Source organism: Halichoerus grypus, chromosome X (genome assembly GCF_964656455.1).
Source record: "Halichoerus grypus chromosome X, mHalGry1.hap1.1, whole genome shotgun sequence".
Classification (NCBI taxonomy): Eukaryota; Metazoa; Chordata; class Mammalia; order Carnivora; family Phocidae; genus Halichoerus; species Halichoerus grypus.
Genome location: NC_135727.1, coordinates 122,962,977 through 122,977,341, shown reverse-complemented (window position 1 = coordinate 122,977,341; position 14,365 = coordinate 122,962,977). Strand labels below are relative to the sequence as shown.

Below are 14,365 nucleotides of genomic sequence, written 5' to 3'. Positions count from 1 at the left end.
AATTGCTTCCAAATAGACCAGAGAGAAAGGAGACAGGAGGCATTCCACTTCTTGATAAAAAAGCTATTTTTTTTCCAAATATGCTGATGAAGTGAATGAACTTAAAGCCCAATCCCTGTGTTGGTTGTCTGAAAGCCCTAAGCGTCTCATTATCATCTCACCTGGTGACGTTGAATACATCCGTGGAGTCCAAGATCGGAATTTAATTTCTCTCACTACAAATGGCGACACGCTGACTGAATTCAGCCCTGCCTTCCGAAATGTTCTGTTTAAAACAAGAATTGCACTTAATGGCCTTTGCATGCACCTGTCCTAGAGCACAAGTATCAGTGTCTGCCCTTGGGAGCGGGCGTTTATAGTCGCCTGCAGAAGATACTCTTGGTGCATGCTGAAACACCGAGCACAATGTTGGGAGTGAAGGCAATAGTCGTGTCAACAAGATGGAGAGGATTCTTTTAGCAAAATGGACATAAAATCTAAATATTTCCTGGGCAAGAGCCGGGGGGGCGGGGGGGAATGAAATCTCGCAGACACTCCGCGTCCTCCATAGCCACGTGGCTAAGTAGATGAAGTTTATTAAAGCAAACGCAATGGCCAAGAAGTACTTCTCTCTATCACTTGCTTCCCTGAATTATTTTTTCTCCCTTTCCTCCCTCAATCCCTGTTCTCATCCACCCACTAGGATCTTTTTTTTTTTTTTTTTTTTGGCAGTCTTCAAGGAAAAATAATGAAAGGAAAAAAAACTGGGAATTTACATAATACCTTTCTGCCAAGATACTAAAAGCATTTCAGCCATCTATAATTTGTCCTCCTCCCAACAATCCCCTGAACAGGCCTGTTATTATTATTACTGTTATTATATCCATTTTGTGGGCGCATCGCTTGCTGCTGAGACTTTTGGCCAAAAGCACCTCATTTCTTGAACAATGTTCGCCCCTCGGCTTATGTATAAAAAAGGCTTCAACTGCCGCCTCCCATTTGCCATTGTGCCATGTAGTGCATTACAGTCTCTGGCCTTCTGTTTAATTTTATCTTTTAAAAATATATTAAGCCCCTGTATTGTGAGCGCACTGCAGGACTGGTGAACAGAAGGTGCTGTAAGCCCTGAAAGAGGGCAGAATCACACATAAAATTCCTCTGAACTAAGAGAGCAAGGGAAAGCGACTGTCAAGGCAAATTGATTTGAATTGCATAACAATGTGATTTTTTATTTTTTATTTTTTTTAAAGAATCAACTCGGGTTGTGAACTATTCTTTCTAACAGCTTCAGCTTGGCAGATGACACTGCCTGTCTCCTTCTGATCTCTCCCAGTCTTTCAGGCTCCAAATTTGTATTAGCTTCCAATTTTTTAATGTTTCCAGCTCCCTGAATTTTTCTCGTCGTTTCGTATGCTCCACGACAGCAGGGCCTCCGTGGGAATGACCCTGAAATGGCACGAGCCACTTCCAAATGGTCTCTTTTAATGGCCCCAACCATCAGTCCCTTCCTTGGCCCGCTACCTAATTTATTTTTACCATGGAGAGATGTTATGCAGCAGACCAGATGTTGAATGTGACATTTTCCCCCTCTTTCTTCTCCTCATACTCATATTCAGTGTTCCATCAAATTCTCATTCTTCTCTTTATAGAAGATCTGCCCTACTGTTGGATTGGGGGCTGTATTGCTTCACAACAAATAACCACAAGGTCTCAGTGGCTTGTGACAACAAACATGTTCTCTTTTATGACTGCGGTAATATCACATAGCATTACATTTGCCATTTTCACCACTTCTACGTGTACAACTCAGAGACGTTAATTACACTCAGAGTGTTGTACGACCATCACCGCTGCCTATTTCCAAATAATTGTTCATCACCCCAAACAGAAACTCCGTACCCATTCACCAAAATGTCTCCATCCCACCTTCCTCCTAGTCCTCCTCCCCCCCGCCCGCCCCGGTAACCTTGAATCTACCTTCTGGCTCTATGAATCTGCCTAGTCCAGATATTTCGTAAGTGGAATCTTACGATATTTGTCCTTCTGTGTCTAGAAATAAGCATTTTTTTTCTCATGCATCTGAAAACTGGTTGGGGTGGTTCTGCTGATCTTGGCCGGGCTTGCCCGAAAGCTGCAGATGAGGGGCAGGTCCACTGCACGGGTGTCTCATCCTCCTTGGGCCAAGGGGCTGGCTGGGGTACGGTCTGTACCTGCTCATACGGAGCAGGAGTGGACAAGCAGGAACACACAAGGCCTCCAAAAGTGTGGGCTCTGATCTGGCATGCTGTCACTTCTTTACCTCTTACCACAGCAAGTCATGGCCAAGCCCAAAGTCTCCGGTCAGGAACGTAAATGCCACTGTAACCTTTCTGAGCCTCGTTTTCTTATCAGTAAAAATGGGATAATAGTTTTTCCTGTCTTTTAGAGCATTGTGATTATTACTACAATGTTCTACATTTGCCATGTGAAATAGCAAACAATATTATTGTCGTTCTTAAAATGTAAAGAGTAGAAAAGCAACCTAATCCAATAAAACTGTACTCTTTTATTTTATTTTATTTTTTAAAGATTTTATTTATTTATTTGACAGAGAGAGACACAGAGAGGGAACACAAGCAGGGGGAGAGGGAGAGGGAGAAGCAGGCTTCCCGCGGAGCAGGGAGCCCGATGTGGGGCTCGATCCCAGGAGCCTGGGATCATGACCTGAGCCGAAGGCAGGTGCTTAACGAATGAGCCACCCAGGTGCCCCAAAACTTTACTTTTTTTTAATTTTTTTTTTTAACTTTACTTTTCATTGAGGACTGGAAGTTAAAGCTAGAAGAGGATGCCGGATAGCTTCATGGAAATTCAGAATAAGATTTAGAATTGCACACTAAGGCCTACTGGAATTTGATGAACCAAGAGCAATCTTTTTGTCCATTGGTTTTCTTATTTGTTTTTAGCAGTAGAATCCTTTCTTCAACAGACACCTAACCCACAATCCAGTGGGTAAAGCCCTGGAGAGTTTCTGGTTGAAAATGCACAGCAGGGGCACCTGGGTGGCTCCGTCAGTTAAGCAACTGCCCTCGACTCAGGTCATGATCTCTGGGTTCTGGGATCGAGCCCCGCATCAGGCTCCCCATTCATCGGGGAATCTGCTTCTCCCTCTCCCTTTACCCCTCCCCCTGCTTGTGCACCCTCCCTCTCAAATGAATAAAAACTCTTAAAAAGATTAATTAAAAAAAAAGAAGAAGAAGAAGAAAACACACAGCATGCCCAGGACTCTTCCTACTGGCCTGTGGCCCTGTCTCAGAAGGGTTGCGTGGAGCACCGTTTAAAATCTGTGGGATTCCCAATAATTTTGATACAGTTTGTAGTATTTAGTTGGATGAGTTGAATGTTGTACACTCATACCTTTTTGCACCCCTCTCTAAGACGACAGAGCTTTAACTATGTATAAGTAACTTTAGGACATTCTTGGAGCTCAGTCAGACACCAAGAAGAGTAAAAGAATAAGGTTAAGGAAGGCTAGTGGAGTTCGTCATATTAAAGAGCTAGCCATGTCACAGGACCACGAAGGAATGGCACAGTCAGATAAAACACTGTCTTCACCTGAGCACGTGCATACCCAGTGACCTATCAGCCCTACTCCTAGGTACATGCCAAACAGAAGTGTGTACGTTTTTTCACCAGAGGACATCTACAAGAATAATAATAGCAATACCATCTTACAGCTCCAATTTGAAAACCACTCAAATGTCCATCAATTGGTAAACTGTTCTGTGGTGTTAGAAGTCAGGATAATGAATGGGCTACCCGGGTGGCGCACTCAGTTAAGCGCTGGACTCTTGGTTTCGGCTCAGGTTGTGTTCTCAGGGACATGAGATCGAGTTCCGCATCAGGCCCTGTGCTGAGCATGGAACCTGTTTAAGATTCTGTGTCTCCCTCTCCCTCTGCCCCTCCCCCACTCCACCCTCTCTCTCTCTCTCTCTCTCTTTAAAAAATAGAAAGGAATAAAGAAAGAAAAGAATAGAAAAACGAAGTCAGGATAGTGATTATTCCTGAGGGGTATGTCTGATACAGCCCAGGGTCTCTCAGTCTGGGCACTACTGACACTTTGGGCTGAAAATTCTTTGTTTTCGGGGGCTGTGCAGTGCACTGTAGGACACTGTCCTCTACCTACTAGATGCCAGTGGCATCCCCGTTGTTGTGACAACCATCAATGTCTCCAGTCATTGCCAAATGCGCTCTGTGGCGCAGAATCGTTCCCTGTTGAGAACCATCGATGTATCGCAAATGCCTGGCACTACTAGATACTCAGTAAATACTTATCAAAGGAGTGAATGAGGTGAGAGCTACTTAGTATCATACGTGTGTATAAAACAATTTAATTTTTATCTCAAGAGCTCCAGCTGTCCTTTATGAATCTTAAATCTAAGTACCGGTTTCATCCATTAGTTAAAGGTAAGTAGTTCAAAGGCGAAAGACAACATTCATTCAGCTGAAAATAAATTAAATAGGCAAAAAATTTAGGTCAGACCAAAAACAAACATCACATGCAAATGAAACTCTCTTGACAGCGGTTCCCACATTCTGAGCGCCTAACCTGAAATTTCACTGCAAAGGTTTAAAAAGTACAGTAAAATAAAGTGCTTGAAATGAGCCGATTTCATTTAAATGTTAATTTTGATAATCACTGCATCATTTATGTGATTTTAACCTAATGACCTAATATTCTTCACAAAGAAAAGCACAGCCTAAGCCTTAACTACATTCATTAAAATGTGAATTAGATTTTGCAAAGAATTGTGGTTTCTCCCTAGGTTTGTATTTATAGTCCTTGGCTGTATATAAGTATTTAATTCTAAACCTAAAATTACAACGTACTTTAATCCTTGCTCTGCAAAGTTCAAATATCTACCCAACAATATGCTGCCAATTGTGCCCTCAAAATTCTTCTTTGTAGTGAAGCACTTTTAGTCCAAGACTCTGGTAGGAACTTTTTCTCTCTCCTGAGTGTATTAGAGCATCTTTGTCCCTGCTTCCACCTCTGTTTGTAGGACGGACATTTTGTATTTCAATGTGAGTCCATGTCACGGTATTCTGGGGAGCCATTAAATTGGACCCTGTCTTTTCTTTGATAAGGGAGACATGTTCAATTTCAAAATCATTTGACCCCTTTGATGACTGTTTTTTAAAAACATAGGTTTTTTTTCTTTTTTAAGATTTTTATTTATTGGGAGAGAGTGAGAAAGCGCATGTGTGTGCGGGGTGGGGGGGGTGGCAGAGGGAGAAAGAATCCCAAGCAGACTCTGCTCTGAGCGCAGAGGCCAACATGGGGCTCCATCTCACAACCCCCGAGATCATGACCTGAGCCGAAACCAAGAGTTGGACGCCTAACCGGCTGAGCCACCCAGGTGCCCCTAAAAACATAGTTTTCAAAGTCCTTATGGACAGATGGTTTTCCAGTATTCTATTGCTGCCCAACAAATGTAAGGGCTTAATAAAATAATTAATTAATTAATAACTAATAAATACATAAAATAAATAATAAAATAATTTCTTCTCTGTCGTGCTCTGCGGGTTGACCGGACTCGTCCACATGGTTCTCGCTGGTATCTCTCTTGTCACTGCTGTTCAGAGCCAGCTAGAGCTGTAGCCACGTGCAGGCTTGTTTGGGCTGCACATCCCAGGTGGCTCATCCCAGCAGCTCATTCCTGCGTTCTTGCCCGGACCTGGGCAGCCGACAGAGGTGCAGCTGGCCAGGCGAGTCCCCCTCTCTCCACAGGGCTTCTCCACATGGCCAGCTTCCTCACAACATGGTGGTCGCACGGTTGTTGGCTTTCCTACCTGGTAGATGGCTTCTCAGTGAGCATTCCAAGACACCCGTGGAATGGGTCTCTGCAAGGCTTCCTAGGATTCTTCTAACTGAGGCCTGGGAGTCATGCAGTGTCCCTTCCACACTATTTCTGTTTATCAAAAGTAAGTCACAGAACTTGCCCGGATTCAAGGGGACGAGACTACGCAAGGTCTAGATACCAGAAGGTGTGGTTCATTGAGGTCCATCTTGGGTGGGGCCTCTGTAGCTCAGATGGGAAAAGATGAACAGTTCAGTCATCCAGTTTTTCAGGCTGAGGTCGTTAACCTATTGCTTATTAAGGATCTTTTCTTAAATTCTCTCCATTTTTCCCACTGGCTACCAAACTGTTGGGGTTTTTTTGCTTGGCAGTATAACCCCTCTCTCAAGGGTTAAAATGGTACTGGGAGAGACACTGTAGAATTAGTAGCAGCCAGGCCGGTGCTCCTGGACAAGTGAACTCTTTGATCCATCTCTTCTGTCTTAGCTGCCCTGATGACTGTGGTGGCTTCATTATGTGCATTTTCTTTGTCAGCATCCCCTGAACATAACTGAGAAATGACAAATAATCCCATTCCTTGCAGTTATCAAAGTAAAAACACGGTTCAGCAACAATGTGTAGAGCGTTAATGTTTCCTAATGTCCATGACAGATCACACTTAGCCTTAATGTGTTGATCTGGTTTGAATGCTTAGTCATTTGCTAGCTGTTGCCATTCTCTTCCAGCTAATGGCTTCAGTACATGTTAGGAATCGATACAATGGATAATTAGTGTCTCTCTGCAGAGTGTTGGAAAGGTCAACTAGATGAAGCATTAAACCGCCAATCTAAGTAGTCCTGTGGCAACTTTTCTAAAAGTGAAGGGCAGCATTATTTCCTCCAGCTTTGCCTGCAGTTGACTAGGCGGACAATGTTATGGCTGGTTCTCAGATCATAAAAATCTTAATGTTCTTTTCACATCTCCTGGTTCAGATAGAAAGAAAAAAATAAAAAGGAAGCCTAGGACTGCAGAATGGCTCTTCTGAGCAAAGAGTCACTGGAGAAATGCTGTTATAATCATCTCTGATTTCCTTCATCAGCAGCTGTCCACCAGCCGAGAGTGTAAGGGCTGAGGTGCACGCAGTAGCTTGCAGAAAAGAATATTTTGCTAATCTCGCCAAAGAACTCTGAAGTACAAGAAGAAGAAAGGATCTGATGTGTGTGTGCATTTACCTTAGAAGTGAGAGTTCCAATGCCCTTTCTCTGTGCCTTACCACCTTTCTTTTCAAATAAAAATACTGCACATCAGTCTTTCGCATCATGTTAGAATGTCATGTTACAGTTTACCAAATCCTTTCATATATAGCCCTAAATTACCTCTTTATTTTGCCTTCCCATAGCTGAACCTTTCAGCCTTCATAGATTGATTCCTTACTTCATTTTTGAAGTTTAAAACCTTATAGTTAATTTGTTTGGACTTTTTTTTTTTAAGCAGGACTCTTGAATTTTGACATAAAATATCTTCCTACATATTTTAGTTATTTGGGCTTGGTTTTGTTTCGTTTTCCCAATCTCTGAGGAAATCTCAGGGCTCTTCAGAACTTTGTTACATCTGTATCAGTTTCTGAGTTGATCAGGGGATCTATTTAGTTGGTGCAGAAGGAAATATACAATAGTGCATGCCAATATGATTACATATTGCGACAGTAAATTCGTGTAAATATGAAGTGAGAGAGGCAGTTTAGGAAAGATGCCAAGCTATGCTGCTCTAGGAAAAAGACGACACCGGCTTTAGCTGCATTGTTGGAAGAGATTTTAACACCGAAAGCCTCATTAGAATCCTAGCTCTTCCTCACATCACTTTGCTTGCTGCAACAAATTCACAGCCAGGGAAATTTACACATGGGATGTGTTGCCAAAGCGTGACCCGCAACCGCCGATGCCGGATGTCCCAAACATGTTTCAAGGGATCCCATCAAAAAGAGATAAGAGACTTCTGTTGAAGACTCAAAGGCAAATTTGATAGGAGCAGTTTAGGGGAGGTCAAACTCTATTTTCCTCTGCAGATCAGCACTGTGATTCAGGGATTTAAATGATGCTTTTAACAAACTCAACTATTTCAAAACTATTGGTACTGCACTTTGAAGCTATTCTTCAAAAGTAGAAGAGTCACTTGGAATTTATTATGAAATAATACTTCTCTACACATGCCCCTAAATGTATTTTTTAACGTCCCTAGCTGTTTCAGACCTTCATAAAAGGAAGTTATCTGCTTACTGGAATGTGGCATCTTCCATTCTCCATTCTAATCTTTCTGTTGAAGCGATTTTAAAATGGCTTAGATCCACACACACCACCCCCCACCCCCCACCCCAGGATCTTAGGGTTAGGAATTCTAAGAGATCCAAAGCAGGTTTAGGGAAATTCTCCAGTCACTTGTACACTTGTAATCACAACAGCTTGTAATCTATAGTTTAAACATTCAATTGTGTAAGAATCGAAACTCCCAACTCCACAAAACACCTTCCTTGCCCCTGTTCCATGCCTGGGAAGCCTGCAGTGGGCTAAGGGGCATTCCCCAACCTTCTTCTCTAGCTTTGGCTCCTTCCACATAGAAATGGGACCAGGACAGTGAGGTAAAAAGCAGGAGAGTTCTCACTTGATTGGCACCAATGTGATCTGGCATTGGTGTTTCCTCTATCTATGGAGGATAATGCAAGTTGACTCTTGGGCGCCTGGGTGGCTCAGTTGGTTGAGCATCTGCCTTCGGCTCAGGTCATGATCCCAGGGTCCTGGAATTGAGCCCCATGAGCAGGGAGACTCCTTCTCCCTCTCCCTCTGCCCCTCCCCATGCTCATGCTCACTCCCTCTCTTTCAAATAAATAAAATCTTTAAAAAAGAAAAAGAAAGTTGACTCTTTCCCTTATGGGCATGTTTGTGGATTCCCGGAAGATTTCTCCAACTACAGCTCCCTTGAGTCAGAGAGAACCCAGAGGATGGCTGGCTTCTCCATCTTTCTACCAAAGCTCTCTCACCCCTAGAGTGGCTCAGCTGAGCAAGATGCCTTTATTCAATGACCCCAGGGTACCGTTTCTACTGCATCGTCCACATATTGGCCCCAGGAATTGCACACTTTAGGCCTGCCTCAGTGGGAGGGTAGGAATTTTGTAAATGTAGCCTCTGTTCTTTGGGCATATGTTGCTTCTACCAACCTCTCCCAGTTGCCTTTTTTTGTTGTTGTTTTTAATTAAGCAATGAGTCCAGCTCCGAGGTGCATAAGGGGTTAAAAGTCCCAAACTCTGGTTTTCAGTACCTCCTTGAAAGTCCTGCAGCACCTTGCTTTGGCGTGCAAAGCTGATTGGGATCTGTTGGCATGAGGCCTCAGCTAGATCCGCCTCAGCTGGCTTGGCATCCTGTAACTTATGAACACACAGGGCTTCCTTGTTGTTGTTGTTGTTGTTGTTGTTTTACCCATCGTAAGTTTGAGTGAGGAATCCTAACAGACCCAAAGCACTATGGAGTTCATTCTTCATGTCTGGCAGGGGTAATTAAGTACTTGTAGATGAAAGGAAACAGAAATAAAAGCCCATTCCCAGAGCTGATAATAGTTCTATTGAGATTTTTCCATCAATTCTTTTCTTTCTAACAGGATGGTGGGAGCCAGGGCGGCACAGGGGAGTACCTGCCTCTGTCACCTTTACTCTTGGCTCAGCCACGACTGGCCCTCAGCATCCAACACTCTTGTGTTTCTTGGTTCTGATCCTGCAGAGAGGAAATCCGATTGGCTCACTCCAACCCCTGGGTCCAATCAGCTCTGCCCTGAGCACGGATCCCTGGGCCCAGTTCCTGCTCCTGAGGGCCCTGGGGGCAGGCCTTGGGCAGAGCACGCCCACTACTATGGCTGCCATGTGCACAAAGGCTTCAGTCAACTGGGCTGTATCCCATCTCTCATCTGCTGGGCGTTCCTTGTTTCCCTCAAGCAAGGGGAACTCGAGTGAGAGCTGAGAAGCGGTACTTGTGTTGCTTTCTGAGTGTTTGTTTCTCTCATGCAGACATCTGTATGGCAACAGTGGGGGCTGGGGGATGGTGTTAGGTCCACCAAATGAGTGGTAGTTTGGTGCAGTGGATCGGCCCCAAAGAGTTGGGAGGCTGGTCCTCCATTGTCTTGGTGAGCAAATGAGGGATTACTTCAGAGGTCTCCAAGAGCCACCTCCCCTTCAGCAGTTCGTAAGATTGCTAACATACATCTACCCCCCATTTCTTCATCCTCTTCCAAATCATGAGTTTTTTATTAAACCATACGTGCAGAGAGTGGAATTCATCAAACTCATCCATTCAGGGTATAAACAATCATCATACTTCTCTGAGTTTCTTGCGTTTTATTCCTCCCCTCTCTACTCTGTTGATCTCTGTCCTCCCCCACCACACTCCCCACCTCCCGGTCCACACCCAGAGCTGCTGTGGCCAGTGGCCCAACCCGGTCCAACCCAGCCTGACGGGAGGGCACCTAGCCCCAGTGCAAAGATTGCTAGAAATATGATCTGCCGTGGCTTCTTCCAGGAAATGGCCTTGAAACGGACTCCCTTTACTTTATTCATTTGGACAGTAAATCACAAAAGCAGGTCATTCATTAAAACCTAAAGTAGGAAAAGTCAGCGTCTCCTCAACAAAGTGGCATCTGACCTTCCTTCTACTCAGGATGGAAAGGGAAGGAAGGAAAAATATTATACCCACAGCATGATTTTCCCTGAGGGGTTGAGTTATTTGTCAGGATTGGGTTATTTGGGGGACATTAAATAAACATGATATTGCCTTGGGGGACACCTATCGTGAACACTATTTCCCGGCGAGTGCCCATCTGAACTACTTAGCGCCCCAGCGTCCTGGGCGTTGTTACTGTGGACCCAGTGAGCTCCCTGGCGTGGGGAAGTGATGTTCGCGGGGTGCTGTTTGCACACAAGAAACCCACACTGACAGTTCTCTTTCATGCTGCTGACCCTGAGCAGATATGGATGTTACGAATTTTTAAAAATCGATTCCCTTTCTAGAAAATTAAAATCAAAAGGGGGAGAATCAATGTGGAGGGTAGCGGAAAGTGCGGAGACTGATGGAGTCGAGGCTTCTCCAACAGTCGTTTCTCTGGGCGAGTGCTGATTTCAAAGGCGTGCTGTTCGGCCTCACAGATAATGGCGCCCAACGTAAACCGCATGGGAAGCTTTTAATCAGGCTGTTTGTTACACTGGGTGAACGCTGGATTTTGGTTTTCTCTGAGGTCTGAAAGCCCATTTTTGAGCTTTTTGATTTACTCTGCCCAAGAGCCCCGGAAACATTCGCCAACACATCATACATTGCATTTCAAAAGAACGCTGTCATGTAGAGTCCAGCCTCTGTGCATTTCATAAATATGTTTGTTTTTCTTCTCTTTCAGAAGCTGCAAAGAATCGATACTCCTCACTGTTATTCAGCCTTACCCTGTAAGTGTCCTGTGAGTAAAAGTGCCACTGTATGATCCCAGGATTCTAGCCTCCTCCTCCTCCCAGGCCGGGGAAACCGTGACAATGAATAACAGCAGAGAAAAACAGCATGCACTCACAATATGAGTTCAGAAATCTTCATTATTTGTATTTTATACACCATGATAGCAAAACCATTCATAGGAGAGAAAGGAAAATAACGCATTTTCTATATATCTTGAAAACCAGCTATTCAATCTGTGGGACTCACATCTGGAAATCAGACAAGACTCAAGACTTTCTTATGGTTTCTAGCTTAAGAATCACAAATGGAATGGGAATGTTTGATTGTAGGATGTTCTAGCATAATTCTTTTTCATATCCCCTTCTAATTGGTAGATATTTCAGGGAGACCCCCCCCTTTAAAGGTGGCTATTAGAGGAAATACGGCTGTCAGAATTTGATTTAAGCATACAATTCAATGATCTGTATAAAATTTACCAAAGTTTGCAGACATCACCATGGTCCAGTTCGAGAACACTTCCTTCAGCCCCATGAGAACCCTCGTTCCCATTTACAGTGAATACCCCCTGCCTACCCTCAGACCCAGGCAACTACTAACTGACTTTCTATTTCTGTAGATTTGCTGTTGTTTGTGAATTCCATACATCGGCAGTTGAACTCAAAAATAGCAAGAAATTCCTCCAGATCCCCCCCCCCCCAAAACATTTGCCATCGGTACTTTGTGGCCTTTGCAGGGATTCACGGAGATCCCACCTGTTTACGCTTCTGTTTTCTTCCCCGTGGAGGTGGAGGCTCTGCCATGGTCAGTCTCCATCTCCTGACCAAACTCTTCCTCTTCCCTGTCCCCGCGCTTTCCTCCTAAGCACTATGGCCTAAGCATTTCAGGCAGGAAAAAAATATGTATTCAAGATTCCGATAAGATAACAAATAGAATTAACCAAGACAATAAATCATGCCATCCAGGATGTAACTATTTATAATAAAAGCTTAGTTCAGCATTCACTGTTCCTTTTGGTCCCTCTCTGCCACAACTGCACACGCATGTCTGGATTTGAAAACCAAGGAGACAGCAGGATGTAAGAGAACTGAGATTTGAGATCTAGTTCCCAGCAATAGAACAGGTGACTCCCACACCCGCTCAGATTTCGGCACCTGCCTGAGAGGGTCACACTGACTCACGTGCAAGGGCTCCCCTGCTCTGCATCTCATGATTCCATGATTCCTTCCAGAGAAAGTACAGCTACATTGTTTCTGTTAACCAGATTGTCACTCACGCTCACTTCAAATCTATCCACACTTCCTCATTTCTTGACTCGGGAGCCCCCGAGTATTAGATGGTATCAGAACCCAGACCAGATCCTCCTGCCATGTGTCATGCTGAGCGTGCCAGCCCAATACCCAGCCGAGAGCGCCAGTGATTGTTTGCCCATGGGTTTTTTCGGGCTGCAAGAGGATGCTCATGCAGCAGGCCACAACTGCTGAGGAAATAACACTCCTGGACGAGCAGCCCCTCCATCACTGATTGACAGGAGCTGATGAATATATACCCTAGCTCTCTGTCTCCTCTGACATTCTAACTCTGAGGCCTGTGGGCTGCCTCGTTCCAAGATGTCCCCAACCGCTTGAAGCTCCAGTTGCTCACAGTGGCGAATGACTTACAGAATGCTTCATTGGCTTACTCTTCCACCCCCTGTCTCCCTTCCTCCTGCCCACCTATGCGTGCTTCCTGGGAGTGCCTCCCATTCAGCTACCTGTTTGTGGAGTCTTGTCTCAGGGTCTACTTTGGGGGAACTCCACACTAAGTTACCCGGTGATGACTGTGGGCTACTTAGACCTCAGCAAATATTTCCTCCATGCCTCCTGTGTCTCTAGTACTGTAGACATACCGGAAGTGCAAATGTAAGACCTTATGCTTCAGTTTCAGCAATTTTACCTTCTTTATGTAATTTTTTCCAAATGATGTTTTCTAGTGACTTCTCAGCATCTAAAAGCCCCAAGAGCATGGCACACATCTACTCTGGCCACCTTAGCAACAGCAAATTTGGAAAGAGGTGCAGAGGCTGATTAGAGCCCTTCTAATCTTAAATTAATTAACGGCAGGAGAATCTGATTATTTTAAATGGTAATTATTCGTCATTTCCCACCACAGGATAGGAAATGCTTGTGATCAGCACCTACGGGCCTTTAGGTTGCTAAGAATTAACTCATCGGGTTACTGAGTGGTGTACATTGTATGTTTTTTGAGCTGCAAAAGGAGATCCAAGTGGGGCGCCTGGGTGGCTCAGTTGGTTGAGCGACTGCCTTCGGCTCAGGTCATGATCCTGGAGTCCCTGGATCGAGTCCCACATCGGGCTCCCTGCTCGGCAGGGAGTCTGCTTCTCCCTCTGACCCTCCCCCCTCTCATGTGCTCTCTCTCTCATTCTCTCTCTCTCAAATAAATAAATAAAATCTTAAAAAAAAAAAAAAAAAAAAAAAGGAGATCCAAGTGAAAACCACAGTCATGGCGGGATTACATACCCCGCGTGTCGCAAATAACTCCAGCCAGTGGGATAAGCCATTATTTTGTTGACTCTAACTCAGTGACCTTCAGACTCAAGGAGGTTATGTTTTTATTAACCAAAAGTAATTTTTAAAACATACGTCAATTATATAAAATAGTCACAAATCCAGAACAAGAAAAATGCCCTGGCCTGAATTCTTGGCCTTGTATCCCAAGTCCGTTGACTTCAAAATACATGTAGAATAGTATTTACTTAACTACCTTGGCTATCTAGGTTCCTGGCTGGTTCTCTTCATTTATCAGGTTTGTCGTTAGGGCAGGGCAAATAAATCTGGGGAAGAGGCTATAGGGGAGAGAGAGAAGCAGACCCCCCCCCGCTGAGCAGGGAGCCTGATGCGGGACTCGATCCCAGGACCCTGGGATCATGACCTGAGCCGAAGGCGATGCTTAACCGACAGAGCCACCTAGGCATCTCTGTGAAATGCTTTTTATTGAGGCAAGCAGTGACATACATAGATCATCTTAAGAAAATGTGGCAAAGTATTACATTAAAAGATTCGGATGCACAGAGGAACCAACGTCCGTACCTGGCGT

General features: G+C 44.4%; 1 protein-coding gene across 14 annotated transcripts in view; it reads left to right on the top strand.

Annotated features, from left to right (window-relative positions):
* Positions 1-14,365, top strand: part of FRMPD4 (FERM and PDZ domain containing 4) — an 829,477-nt gene that overhangs the window by 772,027 nt on the left and 43,085 nt on the right. For all 14 annotated transcript variants that reach the window (XM_078064492.1, XM_078064493.1, XM_078064491.1 and 11 more), the window contains one exon: positions 11,223-11,268. In XM_078064492.1, coding sequence (XP_077920618.1) covers positions 11,223-11,268 — 46 coding nt within the window. The remainder of the gene's footprint in view (positions 1-11,222; positions 11,269-14,365) is intronic.